This window comes from Monodelphis domestica, chromosome 6 (assembly GCF_027887165.1).
Source record: "Monodelphis domestica isolate mMonDom1 chromosome 6, mMonDom1.pri, whole genome shotgun sequence".
Taxonomy (NCBI): domain Eukaryota; kingdom Metazoa; phylum Chordata; class Mammalia; order Didelphimorphia; family Didelphidae; genus Monodelphis; species Monodelphis domestica.
In genome coordinates this window covers 16375874-16392579 of record NC_077232.1, presented here as the reverse complement: position 1 = coordinate 16392579, position 16706 = coordinate 16375874, and the positions used below count along the sequence as shown (strand labels likewise).

At 40.5% G+C, this 16706-nt stretch overlaps 1 protein-coding gene across 2 annotated transcripts; it reads right to left on the bottom strand.

The window, feature by feature from the left end:
* Nucleotides 1-1236: 1236 nt before the first annotated feature.
* Nucleotides 1237-9155, bottom strand: LOC103091919 (placenta-specific protein 1-like). 2 transcript variants are annotated; one of them, XM_007497546.3, is made up of 5 exons: nucleotides 8986-9155; nucleotides 4913-5091; nucleotides 3760-3860; nucleotides 2893-3058; nucleotides 1237-1765 (listed from the first exon to the last, which is right to left on the bottom strand). In XM_007497546.3, the coding sequence occupies exons 1-4, from the start codon at nucleotides 9053-9055 to the stop codon at nucleotides 2932-2934; spliced, it is 477 nt and encodes a 158-aa protein (XP_007497608.1). In that variant the 5' UTR covers nucleotides 9056-9155; the 3' UTR covers nucleotides 1237-1765; nucleotides 2893-2931. The 2 variants fall into 2 exon arrangements, with proteins under 2 accessions (XP_007497608.1, XP_007497609.1); XM_007497547.2 differs by lacking the exon at nucleotides 8986-9155 and adding an exon at nucleotides 5931-6420.
* Nucleotides 9156-16706: the final 7551 nt, after the last annotated feature.

The following is a 16706-nucleotide window of genomic DNA, read 5'->3' as shown; positions in this document are numbered from 1 at the left end:
AATCAAGATATTTCCTACCCTCTTCCTTCCTTCCCCTCCCAGTTTCCACTCATGCCCTCCTGCCTCCCCCAGTCTTAGTCAGCCACCTTCTAAGCAACTCAAGGGAACTATGAGATTTCAGAGAAATATTCTTCACTCTTCTATTCTCAAGTAAGGGGATTTATTGGGAAAACAGGACAAAGATGGAACTTGAGAGGGATGAGGTTGTCCCTAATCTATAAAGAGGATAGGAGGATTTTGGGAAATGCCAGTCCTGTCACAACTATGACTCAGGACAGTCAGAGAGATGGAAGATAACTGTTAAGTCTTTTCTTCTTCCAATTACACAAAGCCACCAACAAAAGTTAATTTCTTCTCAGCCTAACTCCAGAAGCCCCCCCAATGGTCCTTCAGCCTAAGACAGCAGAAGCCAAGCAAGTCTCCCAGTTCTTCTCCTGGCCAGCTCCCACTGCCTTTCCTGGGAACATTCTATTTTGGAATCTTCACTTTGATGGGCAGATCAGGTCCCCAGCTTTCTTTTGCAAGCATGAAGCTCTCTCTTTCTTCATGCCTCTTCCACACACTGAAGCTCCTGTGCCAATCAGTTGTGAAAGTGGGCCATTGAGTAGCCCATGCATATCTAGCCTGGGCAAGATTTGGAGTTATTTTTGCTCTTAAGTCATTTCAGTTGTCCCCAATTCTTTATGGTCCCATTTTGGGTTTTCTTGGCAAAGATATTGGAGTAGTTTGCCATTTTCTCTTCCAGGCCATTTTATAGATGAGGAAACTGAGGCAAACAGGGTTAAGTGACTTGCCCAGGGTCACATAGCTGGGAAGTATCTAAGACCAAATTTGAATTGAGGAAGACAAGTTTTCCTGACTCCAAGTTGACACTAGCTGTCCCTGAATGGAGGGACATTCTTAGAAAAAAAATGACATGGTTGGATCTCCATATTAGGAATAATGATTTGGTAGCTGTGTGAGTGTTGGATTGCAGAAGGGGGCATGTGGATGTAGAGAGGCCAGTTAGGAGGCTGCTACAGGTGGTGCAGAGGACCTAAAGTAGAACGATTGTTGTATGAGTAGAAAGACAGATACAATAGATGTGGAGTAGGTGGGATCAAGAAGATCTAATAAATGATTGGATAGATAGGACAAGTAAGAATGAGAAGTCGAGGCATCAGTGAGGTTGCACACCTGGGTAAATGGAAGAACATTGGTACCTTTGACCAAAAAAACATAGATTAGGAAAAACAATGGCTTTGGGACCAATTTTATTTGTCTTAATAGCCTGAATGCTTGCAAAGTTGTCTTTTCCCAGTCTTGGGGGCAGTGGGGCTGGAGTCTAAATTCAAGTCATACTTTGAGTAGGGGTATTCTTGAGCCTTACTCAAGGATTTCTCAATGGTCAATTCTATTCCGTGCTGCCCTAGACCCTGTGATTCTGAGCCTAAGATTGTAAAACTAAAGACACACAATGGATATCTTTTCCAGAAAAGACAAAGATGGCCCCTTCTCTAACCATGGGCCATAAAAGGGACAGGATGGCTTTTTCCCCCAAATCAATGCTCTTTTAAATAAACTATACAAAGAGTTTCATAGAGCATCATCAGGCGTTTGCACAATTTCCCAAGGGTTTTTGGTAAGTGATGCCATTGGCCCTTGACCAGGGACCATGGGAACTCTGAAGCAGCTTTCAAGGGAAGAAACTTGTTGCAAAGCACTGTTCCCATATTCCCAGAGCAGAGAAGAGTCAGTCACAAAACAGGGAAGTTTCAGGCTGCTCCTGTGGTAAAAGAAAGATGAAGTCAACAAGTCGATATTTATAGAGGTCAGTAAACTATAGTCAAAGTTATGCCCTTGTGACTTCGTGCCTTGATTATTGCATGTTATTGACTTCTAGTTCTTTTTGCATATTTACTTTTAGTTCTCTTCATTACTTAGCAGTTATCTTTCTCTGACCCAGGACCTAAAATTCTTATTTTTACTGGCAATAGGGAACCATTGAAGATTATTGAGTAAAGGAGGGACATGATCAGACCTATTAGACATGAGGAAACTCCCTTTGCCAGTTGTGTGGAGGATGGAGTGGAGAGATAAGAGACTATTGTGATGGTCTGATGGAGGTGATGAAGGCATGTACTATGCAGTGCCCAAATTTTTACACACTTCTTACTATAAGCATTCAGGGAGTTTATTTGACTGGAGCCTCATATATATATATCTTCCGACTCAGTGGAGATCTATGTGATATAATCATGAGATCAGAGATCTGGAGGTGGAAGGGCAATTAGTGATGAGCTAGTCAAACTTCTTTATTTTTGCACTGAAGATGCTGAATCCCAGTGAGGTTATGTGATTTTCCCAAGATCATACAAGTAGTGACAAAGATGAAATTTAAGTCCAGATCCTTGGACTCCCAAACCAAGACTCTTTCCTATGTGTTAAGGGAGACAGTACTTATTATGGCAGCTATCAATAAACAATGATAAGAGAGTTTGAGGCAAGATGCTGTATTGGGAAGAGGGTCCAGCTTCAAGTCAGGAAGACCTGGATTCAAGTTCTGACACTGATCCATACTAGTGTAGGAATTTGAGTAAGTTACCTAACCTTCCACAGTCCCCAGGGAATTCTCAATTTTACTATAAATGTTGCTTTGTATCAATATAGGCAAACTGTAACCTGAGTTCCCAGTTTCCTAGGTTGATGACCTTTCACTTGTGAACCAAAAAGACAAAGGAAAGAGCTTTTGTCCCCTACCTTATATCAAATGACCTGGCAATGGTTACAGATCAGTGACTCTGGACATAATAAGTTCAGGTACTTACTTTCCATGTGACACCTGTTTTGTCCATCCTAAATCACTTGCTAGAATTTAAAAAAATTAAATAAAAATGTTATGTATTTACTAACTTGGAGTTGGGTTTTGTGGATCTGATGGTCCCGTCCCTACTAGCTCAGGCCAACATTTTGCTGAGCCCTTGAGGTAGTTGGACCAGAGTCCTGAGCTTTGTTTGTTTCATTCTGTGTTTCTAACATTAATGATGAGAGTTGAGGGATCATTGTATAATTACTTTCCCTGGAGATGAAAGAAGAAAAAACAGAGTTATAATAAGGTCAAGAAAACTGATCAAGAGGCATTATCACTTACAGGACAGATTCAAGACTGAACTCAGAGCCAGGTAGCAGGTTTTCTTCTCTAGTTCCTTCGAGTTTTGGGAAGACATTGAATTCTGAGTTCTCTCTCCTCTCCCTGCTCTTGAATTGTTGACTCTGGATCTCAAACTTAATTAAGTAGGACAATGGCAGCATAGATAGTTTCACACTAGCCCCGGCAATCCCTACTACTAGCCCAACATGACTTACTAAAGAGAGGCAGTGCCTGAAAACAAGTTGGTCCCCTGAGGGACCTACCAATCCCATTTTCTTAGGAAGTCATGCTTCATGCATCTCTAGCCCTCCTCTACACTGTATTCTTCTCACACGCAAAGGCATTTGGATATTGTTACTCCTGTAGGAGGCTAAGACAAAACAATCTCATGGTGGGTCCCATGCACTAGGATCAGGCATCAATGTCAGGTCTTTTGGAGACATCATTAGGTGTAGCAGCACTTTTGCTAGTCCCGTTGCCCTTCAAAGATTAAAGGCAACTTCTACCAAGTCACAAGGAAACTCAATGCCAAGCCAAGAGAGGCTTCCCAGCTGGCAGACTTCTAGTAAAAACATCATGATGAGGACAAAGTGGTAGGAGTAGGTCAAGACTGGTTATGTTGGACTCACCAAATACTGCATGATATGGGTATTTTAGCTGTGCCATCATAAAAATAATAAATGAAAGAAATCTTCACAGTACTGTGGAACATAATGATATCCTGTACAACCTGATGGGAGAAAGAATCTTTGAGGTATACATATTTCTAATGTCGCCAGATTAAAATCTTAATAGTTGGGAAATATAATGTGGGATCATGGTGGCATAATACTCTTGGGCAAGACAGGGCCCTGGGGGCCTCGTGTGGTCCAAAGGATTTTACCAGCTCCTTTGCAAGCAATATGCCCCATGGCACGAGTAGTGGAATTCTCTTGTTTCCATTTCCCCATTACTACACCTCCCCCTCCCCATATTCTCATCTCCACCCCAGCTTCCTATCTTTCATGATCTCCTTAGCCCTGAGTGCAAGATATTTAAGGTGAGCAGATATCCTTATTTGGCCTGTGTATAATTGAAAATCTGTTGCCCTAAAGGGGAACTACATTTCTCGAGAGCCCACTGACTTCCTGTCATTACGTACTTCCTGTAGACAGGGAATCAATATCCAGGGGGCAGTCCTGCTCCTCCTCTTTGGGCATGATGCAGCAATCAGCGGTGATGGTGGTAAGGTGGGAAATTTGAAAATGGCTAACCAGCCACAGGCAAGTGTTTTTTATTTTTATTTTGTATCCTTTTTATTCCTTGATTTCTAATGATCTTTAATAAACTTCATAGAATATAATATTCTTATTATTTGAGATTAAATTTAAAATTTTACACCTGCATTGTCAAATTGCAATGGGAAGAAGCCGGTTCCCTTTTGTGGAGCTACTTCACTCACTCAGGTGCCATGACTATTACAAATCGAAACCGATGCTAAATTTGTCTTTAGCTTTCAACTCAGGGTCTTGATACACCATCTTGGCAAAATCTTGGAAAATAGAGATCATCCAAGATAAAGGGAACCGAACATCCTTTGCCTTATCACAGGGGTAACCCAAGGGCTTTTGAAAAAGGGGAACATACTAGCTCTATCTCCTTTCCAGCCTATCTCCATATTCTTGCTTGGTGGGTAGGATGTTCTGAATTACTTCCCATCAGCCACAACTCATCCCTGAGACCAGAAATGGAGAAGGGTCAGAGATGATATATATGCTGAGCTTTGGTGTTCAGTGCTCTTACCGTTCGTTGTATTCCACAATCTGAGACTGTGTAGGACAGGCACAAGAAATCTGGTCTGCTCTGGGTTACTTCACAATTCTCTCCCAGCGTCACCTGATACTTTTTCAAGGCCATGCCATTGTTAAGAAGATCTTTCCCCACAGAGACTATAAATTGATTTTCATCACAATATACATTTACTATGGAAGATGAAAGAAAAATAGAATTGGGTACAATCTCGAGAACAAGGAATTGCTTTAATAATACTTTGGGTGTATTGGACATGATTTTGGAAAAATAGTTCTCCAAAAGATTGGGCAGCCTAGTGTAGGGGGAAGAGTGCTGGCCTTCAAGCCTTTAAAACACGGATTCATATCATGCCTACAATGTAAGAACTCATCTGGGCATACCATTTACCACCTCCAGGTTCTAAGTAATTCTATAAGATTAAGTTATAATATATTAGTAGAGAGAGTATCTTCCTCTGGCAATTCCCTATAACTATGGAATTACAAGTCTCGTTGCCATCCTGTTTGCTCTGACAGAACACATTTCCCATAATGGTGCTCCTTGCCCCAATTCAAGTATTAAAAAATGTATCCAGAGACCAACAAGGAATTTATTCTTTTATCCTCTCCTTTTTCCTTCCAAAGAATCAGTAGTGACTTTCTCCAGAATTCGATTTAATCTTGGAAAGGACATGGTGGGGATTTAATCCATCCCTTCATTTCCAAGATAAGAGAACAGAGGCAGAGAGTTAAAGACAACTAGTAAGGGGTAGCTAGGTGGCTCAGTGGATAGAGCACCAGAACTCAAAGAGAGGCTCTTGGTTCAAATAGGGCTTCAAACACTTCCTAGCTGGATGACCCTGAGCAAGTCACTTAAGCCCAGTTGCCTAGCCCTTACCACTCTTCTGCCTTGGTAGGTTTTGCAGAGGGCAGAGGCATGAGACAACAGAGTAAAGATTATGGAATTCTGCAGGAAGGGTTAAATTGTTACCAAGAGACATTTGGGTCTCGTGGTCTCTCTCTGGAGGTACCTGGAGAGTGTGGCTGCTTTTCCCTAGTGGCTGATTCCATCCTTGTTCCTGTCCTGCGTGCTGTCTTGTGTGCTCTTTCATCGGAGTAGAACCTGGTGATTCTGACCAACTGTCAGCAGAGATTGTGGATCCAGGACCTTCCCTGGGCCCTATCAGGCTTACACAGACCAGTACCCTAATACCTGGGGGGTTAGTTGTAGCTTATCAAGAACAGGGACTGGGATTTTTAGAAAGAGGGGAGAGGATTAGTGTAGAAAAACCATTCTGAAGAATCCCAGTGAAGAGACATTAGATCCTTGGGTATCGGTTAGAAAATTAGCTTTAGGGTTATCCCAAACCCTTCTAGTCTATTCTCCTTAATTAAATTTAGTTTCCCATTTTACTGAGTGGTCTGTGTGTGATCTCAGACCAGGCTGGGCCCTGGTCAGAGTGTCTGTTAGCTTTTCAACCCACACAGTCAGCCTACTGACACCGGCCCAATTGAATCCATCCCCCCCAACCCTCTCCCTTTTTACAGAACCTATACTCAGGGTCAACTCTAAGATAGAAGGTAAGGGCTAAGAAAAAGTTAACGGGTTAAGGTTTATGTAGAGAAGTAATGGCAGAGTTGTGAATAACATACATGTCTCAGTCATAGTCTGGAGGTCATTGAACCTGGATGGATACTATTGAAAGGAAGATTTGAGAACAAATATATTTTTTAAAAATATGCAAAGGGATGGAGCCAAGATGGCAGTAACTCAGCTGAACTCTTAATATTTCTATTGAAACTACCTTAAAATCATGCTTCAAATCAAATTTTGGAGTATCCAGTCAACAACTGGGCAGCAGCTTTGGAAGTTCTCAGCACAAAGGCCATCAGGGAGTTGGACAGATGATCATAAAGAGATTTCAGGCAATCTTTTGTTGGCACTAGATACAGCTGGCACTGGCTGGCAACTCAACTGCCCATCAGCAATTCTGGGTTGTAGTTCCAGTGTGGAGAGGAACACGTTTGGTCAGTCCCAAGGGATCTGGTCACAGTTCCAAGGCAGAGAGGAGTACTCATGCTTGTAGCTGCAGGGGAGCAGGCACTTTTTCTGGGTAAAGATCAGAGCCCAGACCAGGAAGGCAGTGACCACATCTCTCCCTCCATCATACTACCTTGGAAGCACCAAAAACTTGCAGACCCTCAGAACTAGTTCTGAAAAAAGCAGTGTAGAAAATACCGAAGCTTGGAGCAGTTCCTCCCTATCCCCAGAGGAGCAGGGCCCAATTTTAACAAAGTTTGAAGTCAAGAAATAGGCTGGAAAAAATGAGCAAAGAGAAAAAAAAGAACTTGACCTGAAAAGCTACGTGGTGGCAAGGAAGACCAAGAAACAAACTCAGAAAAAGAGAACGTGAAAATAGCTACAACTAAAGCCTCAAGGGAAAAATTGGACCCAAGTCCAATTAGAATTCTCAGAAGAGTTAAAGAAAGGGATAAAAGCTGGAAAAAAGCTGGGAAAAGAAATGAGAGTGATATAGGAAAGTTACGAAAAAAGAATTAACAGCTTGGTACTTGGAATAGCCTCAATAGTAAAAGAGGCACAAAAATTCATCAAGATTGAAGGGATGATCATCAATTGGGGAATGACTGACCAAGTTGTGACATATAGTTATGATGGAGTATTATTGTGCATTAAGAAATGTTAAGAGAGTGGGTTCAGCCAAAAAAAATTATGGGAATGTTTATTTGAATTGATGCAAAGTACTGTATAAAGTAATTGCAATGTTGTAATAATGATCAGCTGTGAAAGACTTGGCTACCCTAATCAATACAATGATCCAAGATAATTCCCAAGGCCTTATGATGAAAAAATGCAGTCCTCCTCCAGAGAGAGGACTGATGAACTTAAAGGACAACTTCCTCAGTTTCTCTTTTGTGGCTGTTGCTTTTTGTTGGTGATATTGCTAATACAGATTTTTTTTCTTGTGATTTTACATATATAACTGATATTTTGCTCACCTTCTTAGTGGTGTGAGAGGTATGAGGAGGAGGGAGAGAATTTGGAACTTAAAATTAAAAAAAATAAAAAATAAAATAATATGAAAAGTAAATAATGAATACATATATTTACACATTCTATTTATAGTACATTATGCATCATATAAATATATGAAATATATATGCATATTTACATATAGAAATCCATGCATAAAAATGTGATTGTTTAGTCTGTGTTTACTGTGACATGAGGAATAAAATAACCATTAGAACAAGACAGGAAAGCAAATATTCCTTCATTAAATGAATTTTAATGGAGATACATCAGAAACGATTACACTTGTATTCATTAAAGAGCAATGGATGGAGTGTTTGTGGACAAGAACTAGGAAAAAATGATCCCCTAGCAGCCATGGGCATCTAATCAAAAGGATGTTAAATTGAAAAGGAAGGTGGAGAGGGAAAACTACTTAAATGCACGGAACAAACATTTATTCAGTACTTCTATGCCAAACTGTAAATATAAGGAAACAGAGTTAATTTTGGGAGTCACCATGGATGAGACCAAAGAGGAAAGCACTGCAGCCAGAAGAATCTAGTCTAAGAGGCAAAGTAGAGGCCGAAGAGGGAAGACTGATTTTAGAAGTGCTGATGTAAGTGATGACAGGACATCCACAAAGAAGCCAGATGGAGGCAGTGTGAAGCAGAGATTTGGACTCTGAATGAGAAAACAGGCCTGGAGATAAAGATGTGGGTTCTGGCCATCCAGAAGAGATAAGTGAAACCAGCAGAGAGAGGAAGAAACCTATGGAAGATAACCAACGTCTTGGGGAAGGGCAAAGAAAAGCAACCAAGTCAGGAGGTCATAGGATCATAACTCTAGAGTTGTTCCACTTGAGAACCCAAAGATGGTCTTTGTCAAAAAAGAGACAAAGTGTTAACAGTACCCAAAATTCAGTATAGCTAGTGTCATAGCAAGCCACTTATCTCTGGAACGCTGCAGCCTTAGGAGAGCTGCCTGTGAGAACCAATCTCCCAAAACAAGTCACTCATCTGAACATGGCTACATAAATCAAAAGCATGACTTACCTGGACAACGTTGGAGCCAGATCTGGGCAAACAACAGGAAGAGCATGAGTAGCTCCACAAAGAACTTCATGATTACAAATCCCAGGCAGAGTTAGAGACTGATTGATTAATAAGAGTTGCGAGTAGAGCTCCCTGCCAAAGTGATTTTGTAGTGGAAGCCCCACCCATCCAATCTCTTCAGGTGTTGGCAGTTATTCTACTCCTTTAGAGAGGTCAAAGAAAGCCCTGTGAGGACCTCCACAACTTGAGAACAGTCAGACCCTTTTTGTCCCTGGTCTGCTTTGGGTCTAGGCACCATGATCATGAAGAGCTTTGCCTTCAATTTATGATATCTGAGGTTTGGAAACTGGGAATCCTCAGTCTAGGTGAGAAAAAACTTCTAGCTGATATGAAATAGCTCACACCAGGCATCTGAAAGGTTCATGAAGAAAGGAGGGAGAAGACTGCTTCTCTTTGAACTCAGTGGGCAAAACTACAAAAGATGGGTGGAAACTACAGAGGTAGATTTAGGATTGAGATCAGGAAGCAATTCCTAACTGCTTCTGGAGGTTGTGGGCTCCCCCCTTCATAGGAGGTCTTCAAGCAAAGACTGACTGATCTCCTGTTGGCTGTGTGGTAGAAGGAATTTCTACTCAGAGAATGGCTACTCTGAAATCCCAGGATTCTCTGGTGTGTGACCCAAACAGGTGCTTCTTGAGGGCAGGGGCAGGAGATTCTCTGGGTATTGCACAATGCTTCATGTAGTGAGTCAACAACCATTTATTAAACACCATGAATCAGACCCTGTGCTAATGTGAGTGTTGTGTGATATTTTTCCTTCTGCCTTTCTCCATGGGTAAGAACTTCTTTTCATCAGTTTAAGGCTGAATCCAGAATACATAGAGAGACAGATTTTTATACAGTAAAAGCAATCAAATAAGACCAATTAATTAAAAGGAAACAATGCACGGAACATATTAGGCAATTTGATTTCTCATGGGTGAAAGATTCTGGACTTCTAAGAGAGAGTATAATTTCCTAAATTCGGAAAAGGAGGTATCATGCTCTTCCCAAGTGTCTGTATACAATTAAAAGAACAAGAAAACAAACTGATTGATCAGTATGGGGCTAATTTTCAAATATGACGTATGATTTGCTTGAGATGTACAATGATGAGAAAACTCCTTGCATCAGTCTTTGTATTTGACTGCTTTTCTGGTCAACATAACCTAGGTCCTTGCTTAAGGGGCTCCCAACAGGAAGTACTATGAGTCCTCTAGTTTCATAGTCATGCAGGATGAAAGAATGCAATAAGATTCTCTCCCAGTTCTCCCAATTTAACAAACTTTTCTCCCAAGACAGAATTTGAACTAAGCCCCTAAATGAATAGAAAGGGAACTCAGCTACCTCTAGAATTGAATCAGAAGATGGAGTCAGTGTGGTTCACTCAGTTTCCACAATGAATGCTTTGCTGTACTAATCTCCTCAATTCCTTCAGAAGATTAAAAAAAATTATCCTCAAATCTTCCTTCAATAGAGCAGTTTCCACATTTAATGCTCCCCCAGGCTGGACAGAATAGGACAAATGGCACCAGATTATGACTGAACAGAATAGTGTGCACTGGTACTACCTGTATAAGTTTTAGACATTAAATTTGTGACTCAATGGATGAGTTACGTTGGGTATGGAAGGAGGGCAGGGAAAGAACATGAATCATGTAACCATGGAAAAATATTCTAAATTAATTAATTAAACACAATTTTTCAAATCAATGGACAAGTTAGAGGACCCGGGTCACACCCTATCTCTGATGCTTACCTTGGACAAATTGCTTAAACCCTCTGGCCCTCCATTTCTTTACCTGTAAAATAATGACATTAGATGAGGTGGTCTCTCTCTCATTCCTTCCAGCTCTAGACCAATGGTCTCTCAGCTTCTCTTTTCTAGTCTTTAAAATGAGGTGATTAGATTAAATCCATCAGGTTCCTGCCAACTGGAGACCCCCTAATTCTTGAATAAGTAGCTGTTCATTCTTTGAAGAGAGGAATTGATTGTTCACTGTTTTCTGGGTACTTTTTCCATCAATCTGGTGGAAGAGGTAGAATTTGGGACTGTCATCATTGCTACTGAGAGAACAATCCTCTCCCAATGCCCACTTCCATTCCCTTATAGTCTTTTCTTTATTCAATCCCCCATTGTAAAGATTTCAACTGATTCTTGATTTCTTATTTTCCACAGTGTGGATATATTGTGGCGAGAAAGATCTGCTCATCAGAATATACCAAGGTCTCTATTCAGATGGTAAATTTTTGCATTCCAGGGCATGGCTTTCTAGTAACTTTGGTTGAGTGAAAATAATTTTTCCTTTTTTACTCTGTGTTGGAATGATGCAAGAGATGAAAGAAAAGTGACTCCTGAAACATCTCTGTCCCCTCTGTCTAGACTGGAAATCAGTAGTCTCTGACAGTTGAATAAGTGCAGAAGGGGTCCCAACCACCTAGATGATGGAATCAAGCTCAATATATGACAAAGAGCTAGAGCATTCCATTTCTCCAAAAGACATGAAGTTAAACACTGTGGAAGTCAAGTCAAGAAACATTCATTAAGTGCCCACTATGTGCCAATCACTATGCTAAGTACTAGGTAAGGGCATCAGGGTCTCTCTGTCTCTTTTTTAAACCCTCACCTTCCATCTTAGAATCACTACTTTATATTGGTTCTAAGGCAGAAGAGTGGTAAGAGCTGATAATGAGGGTCAAGTGACTTGCCCAGGGTCACTCAGCAAGGAAGTGTCTGAGGCCAGATTTGAACCTACGATCTCCTGTTTCCAGACCTGGCTCTCAATCCATTGAATCGCCCAGCTGCCCCCAGGTGCTCTTCTTGAAAGCAATAAAGGAGAAGAGAATACTAGATCTAGAGTAATGAAAACCTAATTTCAAGTTCTTCCTAATATACTTATTAGCTGTGTGACTATAGACAAGTTGGATAACCTCTCCCAGCATCAGTTTCTTCATCTATAAAACAGGGATAGTACTAATACCATTTATTTCAAAGGATTGTTTTGAAATAATATATGTAAAGGGATTTGCAAACCTTAAAGCACAATAAAAATGCTAATTATTATTATAATTATTATTTTTCATTTTGATGATGTCACTCAGCTGGTTTCAATATCTTGTGTAATGGATACAGGGATGGGACCTGAACAATGGACTTTTTCCCTAGGAGCATGTATAGAGTGCATTAACATGCTTGGCAGATGGACTTCCTCACTTGGAATAGGCTGGGGATCCCACTCCTGGGAGAGTTGTGATGATATTTAATGGAAATGCCTTGGAGTGATTTTGGAGTATGTATAGACATTATGCAACTAGACCTCATCTGCTAATAAATAGAAACCTTTTCTGGCTACAGTCATGGAACCAGAACTTAGAGATATCTTCAAAAGGCCTTAGTCTTATAGAGGAAAGGCACTAGAAGTAAACAGGATTGGAAAGGCTCCCTGTAGAAGATTGACATTTTTGGGTGTATATTGAAAAAAAATTAATTCAAAGATATTTTATTTTCTCAATTACATATAATAATGATTTTCAACATGTTTTCCAAAATTGTAAGATCGAAACCATCTCCCTTTCTTCCTTCCCTCCCCCTACTCAGAGATGGTAAGCAATTGGATCTGGGCCATATATGTATTACCAGACAAAAGCCATTTCCATATTGGTTGTTGTTTTAAGAGTAAACTTATACAAAATCAAAATCCTAAAATAAAACCACAAATACACAGATGTAAAAGATAATAACTAGCTTTGGTCTTGTAAGAATTAAAAGTAGGTTTGACTCAATATGGGAGCTATAAAAGTGAGATTGTGGTCGCCAGTTATAAAATATTAGCCCTTAAGTCAGAAGTGACTATTAGCAGCTTTTAATTTAAAAGAAGGAAGAGATATTGAAAGTGGGAAATATAGAAAGGAGACAGAACCTTGTCTAGCCTACTGCCCTGAGTGCTTCTCCAGTGAAGTTCAGCTCAGCCCCCAGCAGGGACTCCCTTAAGTCCTGATCACATGGAAGTCCTGGTGGTGTCTTCAGTCAGGAGTCCACCAATGCAAGCCTCTTCCTTCAGCCTGAGTCACTCACCCAGCAAGCCTCTCCAGAGCTGAAAGCTCCAGTCTAGAAGGATTCCAGGAAAAGGTGACTGCCCCCAAGAATCTCACCAGAAAAAAATAGACAAAGGGAATAAAGAATTCCCCTTCATAGTTTGCATCTGTCCAACTCAACAGCTCTTCCTTCAAATTGTTTCAGAGTATTGCATTTTTTTTAATATATTTTATTTGATCATTTCCAAGCATTATTCGTTAAAGACATAGATCATTTTCTTTTCCTCCCCCCACCCCCCATAGCCGACGCGTAAGTCCACTGGGCATTAGATGTTTTCTTGATTTGAACCCATTGCTTTGTTGATAGTATTTGCATTAGAGTGTTCATTTAGAGTCTATCCTCTGTCATGTCCCCTCAACCTCTGTATTCAGGCAGTTGCTTTTCCTCGGTGTTTCCACTCCCATAGTTTATCCTTTGCTTATGAATGGTGTTTTTTTCTCCTGGATCCCTGCAAGTTGTTCAGGGACATTACACCGCCACTAATGGAGAAGTCCATTATGTTCGATTATACCACAGTGTATCAGTCTCTGTGTACAATGTTTTCCTGGTTCTGCTCCTCTTACTCTGCATCAATTCCTGGAGGTTGTTCCAGTCTCCATGGAACTTCTCCACTTTATTATTCCTTTTAGCACAATAGTACTCCATCACCAACATATACCACAATTTGTTCAGCCATTCCCCAATTGATGGGCATCCCCTCGTTTTCCAGTTTTGGGCCACCACAAAGAGCGCAGCTATGAATATTTTTGTACAAGTCTTTGTGTCCATTATCTCTTTGGGGTACAGACCCAGCAGTGCTATGGCTGAGTCAAAGGGTAGATATTCTTTTGTCGCCCTTTGGGCATAGTTCCAAATTGCCCTAGAGTATTGCATTGTTGAGAGGAGCCAAGTTTTCACAATTTTTATCATATAATATTGCTGTTACTGTATACAAGTATTGAAATTTAATTTGGACTTTAAGGAAGCCATGGAAGTCAGTAGATGGAGATGGGGAAGAAGAACATTCTAGGCATGGGGGACAGCTAGAGAAAATACTCAGATGAGAGAGCATCTTTGTAATTAGAAGAACAAGGAGGCCAGTATTTGAATTGAAGAGTATATGATGGGGAGCAAAGTATAAGAAGACTAATATGGTAGGGGGGAGAGTTGATTAAGAAGGGCTTTGAGAGGCAGCTGGGTGGTTCAATGGATAGAAAGACAGGCCTGGAGATGAGAGGCTCTGAGTTCAAATCTGAATGCAGACACCCCCTAGCTATGTGACCCTACACAAGTAAATTAACCTCAATTGCCTAGTCTTTTTTGCTCTTCTCTGAAATCGATTCTAAGGCTGAAAGTAAGGATTTTAGAAAAAAAAGTGTTTTGAACACCTAGCAGAGGATTTTATATTTGATCCTGGAGGTGACAGGGAGTCACTGGAATGTGGAGGGAGACACTGAGGTGTGTGTGTGTGTGTGTGTGTGTGTGTGTGTGTGTGTGTGTGTGTGTGTTGGGATGAGAGATAGTGAAGAGTTGAGGATGACTCCTAGGGATGGGAAGGATAGTGATGCCCTTTCCAGTAACAGTGAAGATTTTGAGAAAAGAGAAGGGGAAATTTAAGGGGGAAAGATCACGAGTTCTCTTTTGGACACATGGAGTTTAAGATGTTTACTTGACATTAGGTTTGACATGTTCAAAAGGCAGTTGGAAATATGATATTAGAAGTTAGCAGAGAGTTTGGGACCAGATAGATAGGCTTGAGAATCATCAGCATAGCAATGACAATTAAATCCATGGGCACTGATGATATCACCAAATGGAGTATTAGATAATTAAATTTAAAATAATTAAATTTTATTTTATTTTAATGAAGACCTACCTTCTCACCCTTTTACCTCCCCATTGAGCTGCTATCATTGATTTGGGGGAAGATCATTGAAAACATTAGAGGTATAAGATTGGAGGACTGGAAATGGACAAATATCATGATTTTTAAAAAAGGGTAAGGGTTAGGGTAGGGGAAAAGCTTCTGCTAACTATGGGCTAGTGGGCTTGATTCCTGAGAAATTTCTAGAAAGGATCAGGTGTCAAGTCTCTGTAATGGGAACTGGCATTTACAGAGACATAGCAAAGCTGTTGGTAGTCACTCATACTGTTCTTTTGGAGATGATGGCAAGATAGAGTTTAGGCGGTACAATCAGATAGGCTTAGAATTGGTTTGGTGACTGGACTGAAAGTAGTGAGTTTTTAAAATTATTTTTAAATTTTTATTTAGAATATTTTCCCATAGTTACATGATTCATACCCCCCCCCCCAGCTTCCCCTCCCACTCTCTCCTCCTCTCTCCCAAAGCCAACAAGCAATTCCATTGGGTTATACATGTATCATTGTTCAAAACCTATTTCCATGTTATTCATATTTGCAATAGAGTGATCATTTAACATTAAAACCCCAATCATAGCCCCATCGAACTACATGATTGATCATATGTTTTTCTAATGCCTTTCTGGTTCCACAGTTCTTTCTTTGGATATGGAGAGTATCTTTCTCCAAAGTTCCTCTGGATTGTCCTGGATCATTGCATTGCTGCTAGTAGAGAAGTCCATTACATTCAGTTGTGCCACAATGTATCAGTCTCTTGTGTACAATGTTCTCCTGGTTCTTCTCCTTTCACTCTGCATCAATTCCTGGAGGTCCTTCCAGTTCACATGGAATCCCTCCAGTTCATTATTCCTTTGAGCACAATAGTATTCCATCACCAACAGATACCATGATTTGTTCAGCCATTCCCAATTGATGGGCATCCCCTCATTTTCCAATTTTTGGCCACCACAAAGAGCGCAGCTAGGAATATTCTTGTACAAGTCTTTTTCCTTATTATCTCTTTGGGGTACAAACCCAGCAGTGCTATGGCTGGATCAAAGGGCAGACAGTCTTTTAAAGGAAAGTGATGAGTTGTTAAAGGTGCCATGTCAATGTGGCAGGATGTCTTCAATGGAGTATCCCTGGTGTCTGTGTGTGGCTCTCTGCTATTTTCATTTTTGTCACCTTGGATAAAGGATAGATAGTATGTTTTTTACATTATCAAGGAAAATGAAGTTGGGAGGGTCTCTAAATCACTAAATGGCAGGGAGAATTAAAAAAGATCTTGTCAGGCTAGATCATTGTGGAATGATTCTAAGAAGATGACATTTGATAAAGATAAAATTTTGCAGGTAAGTAGAAAAACCAATTGCACCTCTATAAGATATGGGAAGCATGAATGGACAGCAGTTATTTTGAAAAAGATTTGGGGACTTCAGTGGTATGTAGAAGGTACAGTGTAGGACACAGAGTCAGGAAGACCAGAGTTTGAGTCCTACCTCAAACACTTCCTGGCCATATAACTCTGAGCAAGTCACTTAACCTTTTTGTGACTCAGTTGTCTCATCTGTAAAATGAGAGTGAGTAATAATATCACCTACCTCTAGGGATTATTGTGAGGATCAAGCAAGATAACATATATAAAGTGCTTTGCAAACCATAAAGTGATATATAAGAGCTAGCTATTATTATTGTTTTTTAAACCCTTACCTTCTGTCTCAGAATCAATACTGTGTATTGGCTGTAA

What these genes read in the sequence shown, in the direction of transcription:
- LOC103091919 (XM_007497546.3), bottom strand. Translation starts at nt 9,055, where the DNA reads ATGAAGTTCTTTGTGGAGCTACTCATGCTCTTCCTGTTGTTTGCCCAG. An exon ending in CTGGCTCCAACGTTGTCCAG is followed by an intron (nt 5,092 to 8,985) that starts GTAAGTCATGCT and finishes CATCTTCCATAG; the next exon opens with TAAATGTATATTGTGATGAA. An exon ending in ATTGTGGAATACAACGAACG is followed by an intron (nt 3,861 to 4,912) that starts GTAAGAGCACTG and finishes TTCTCCCATCAG; the next exon opens with GTTGTACAGGATATCATTAT.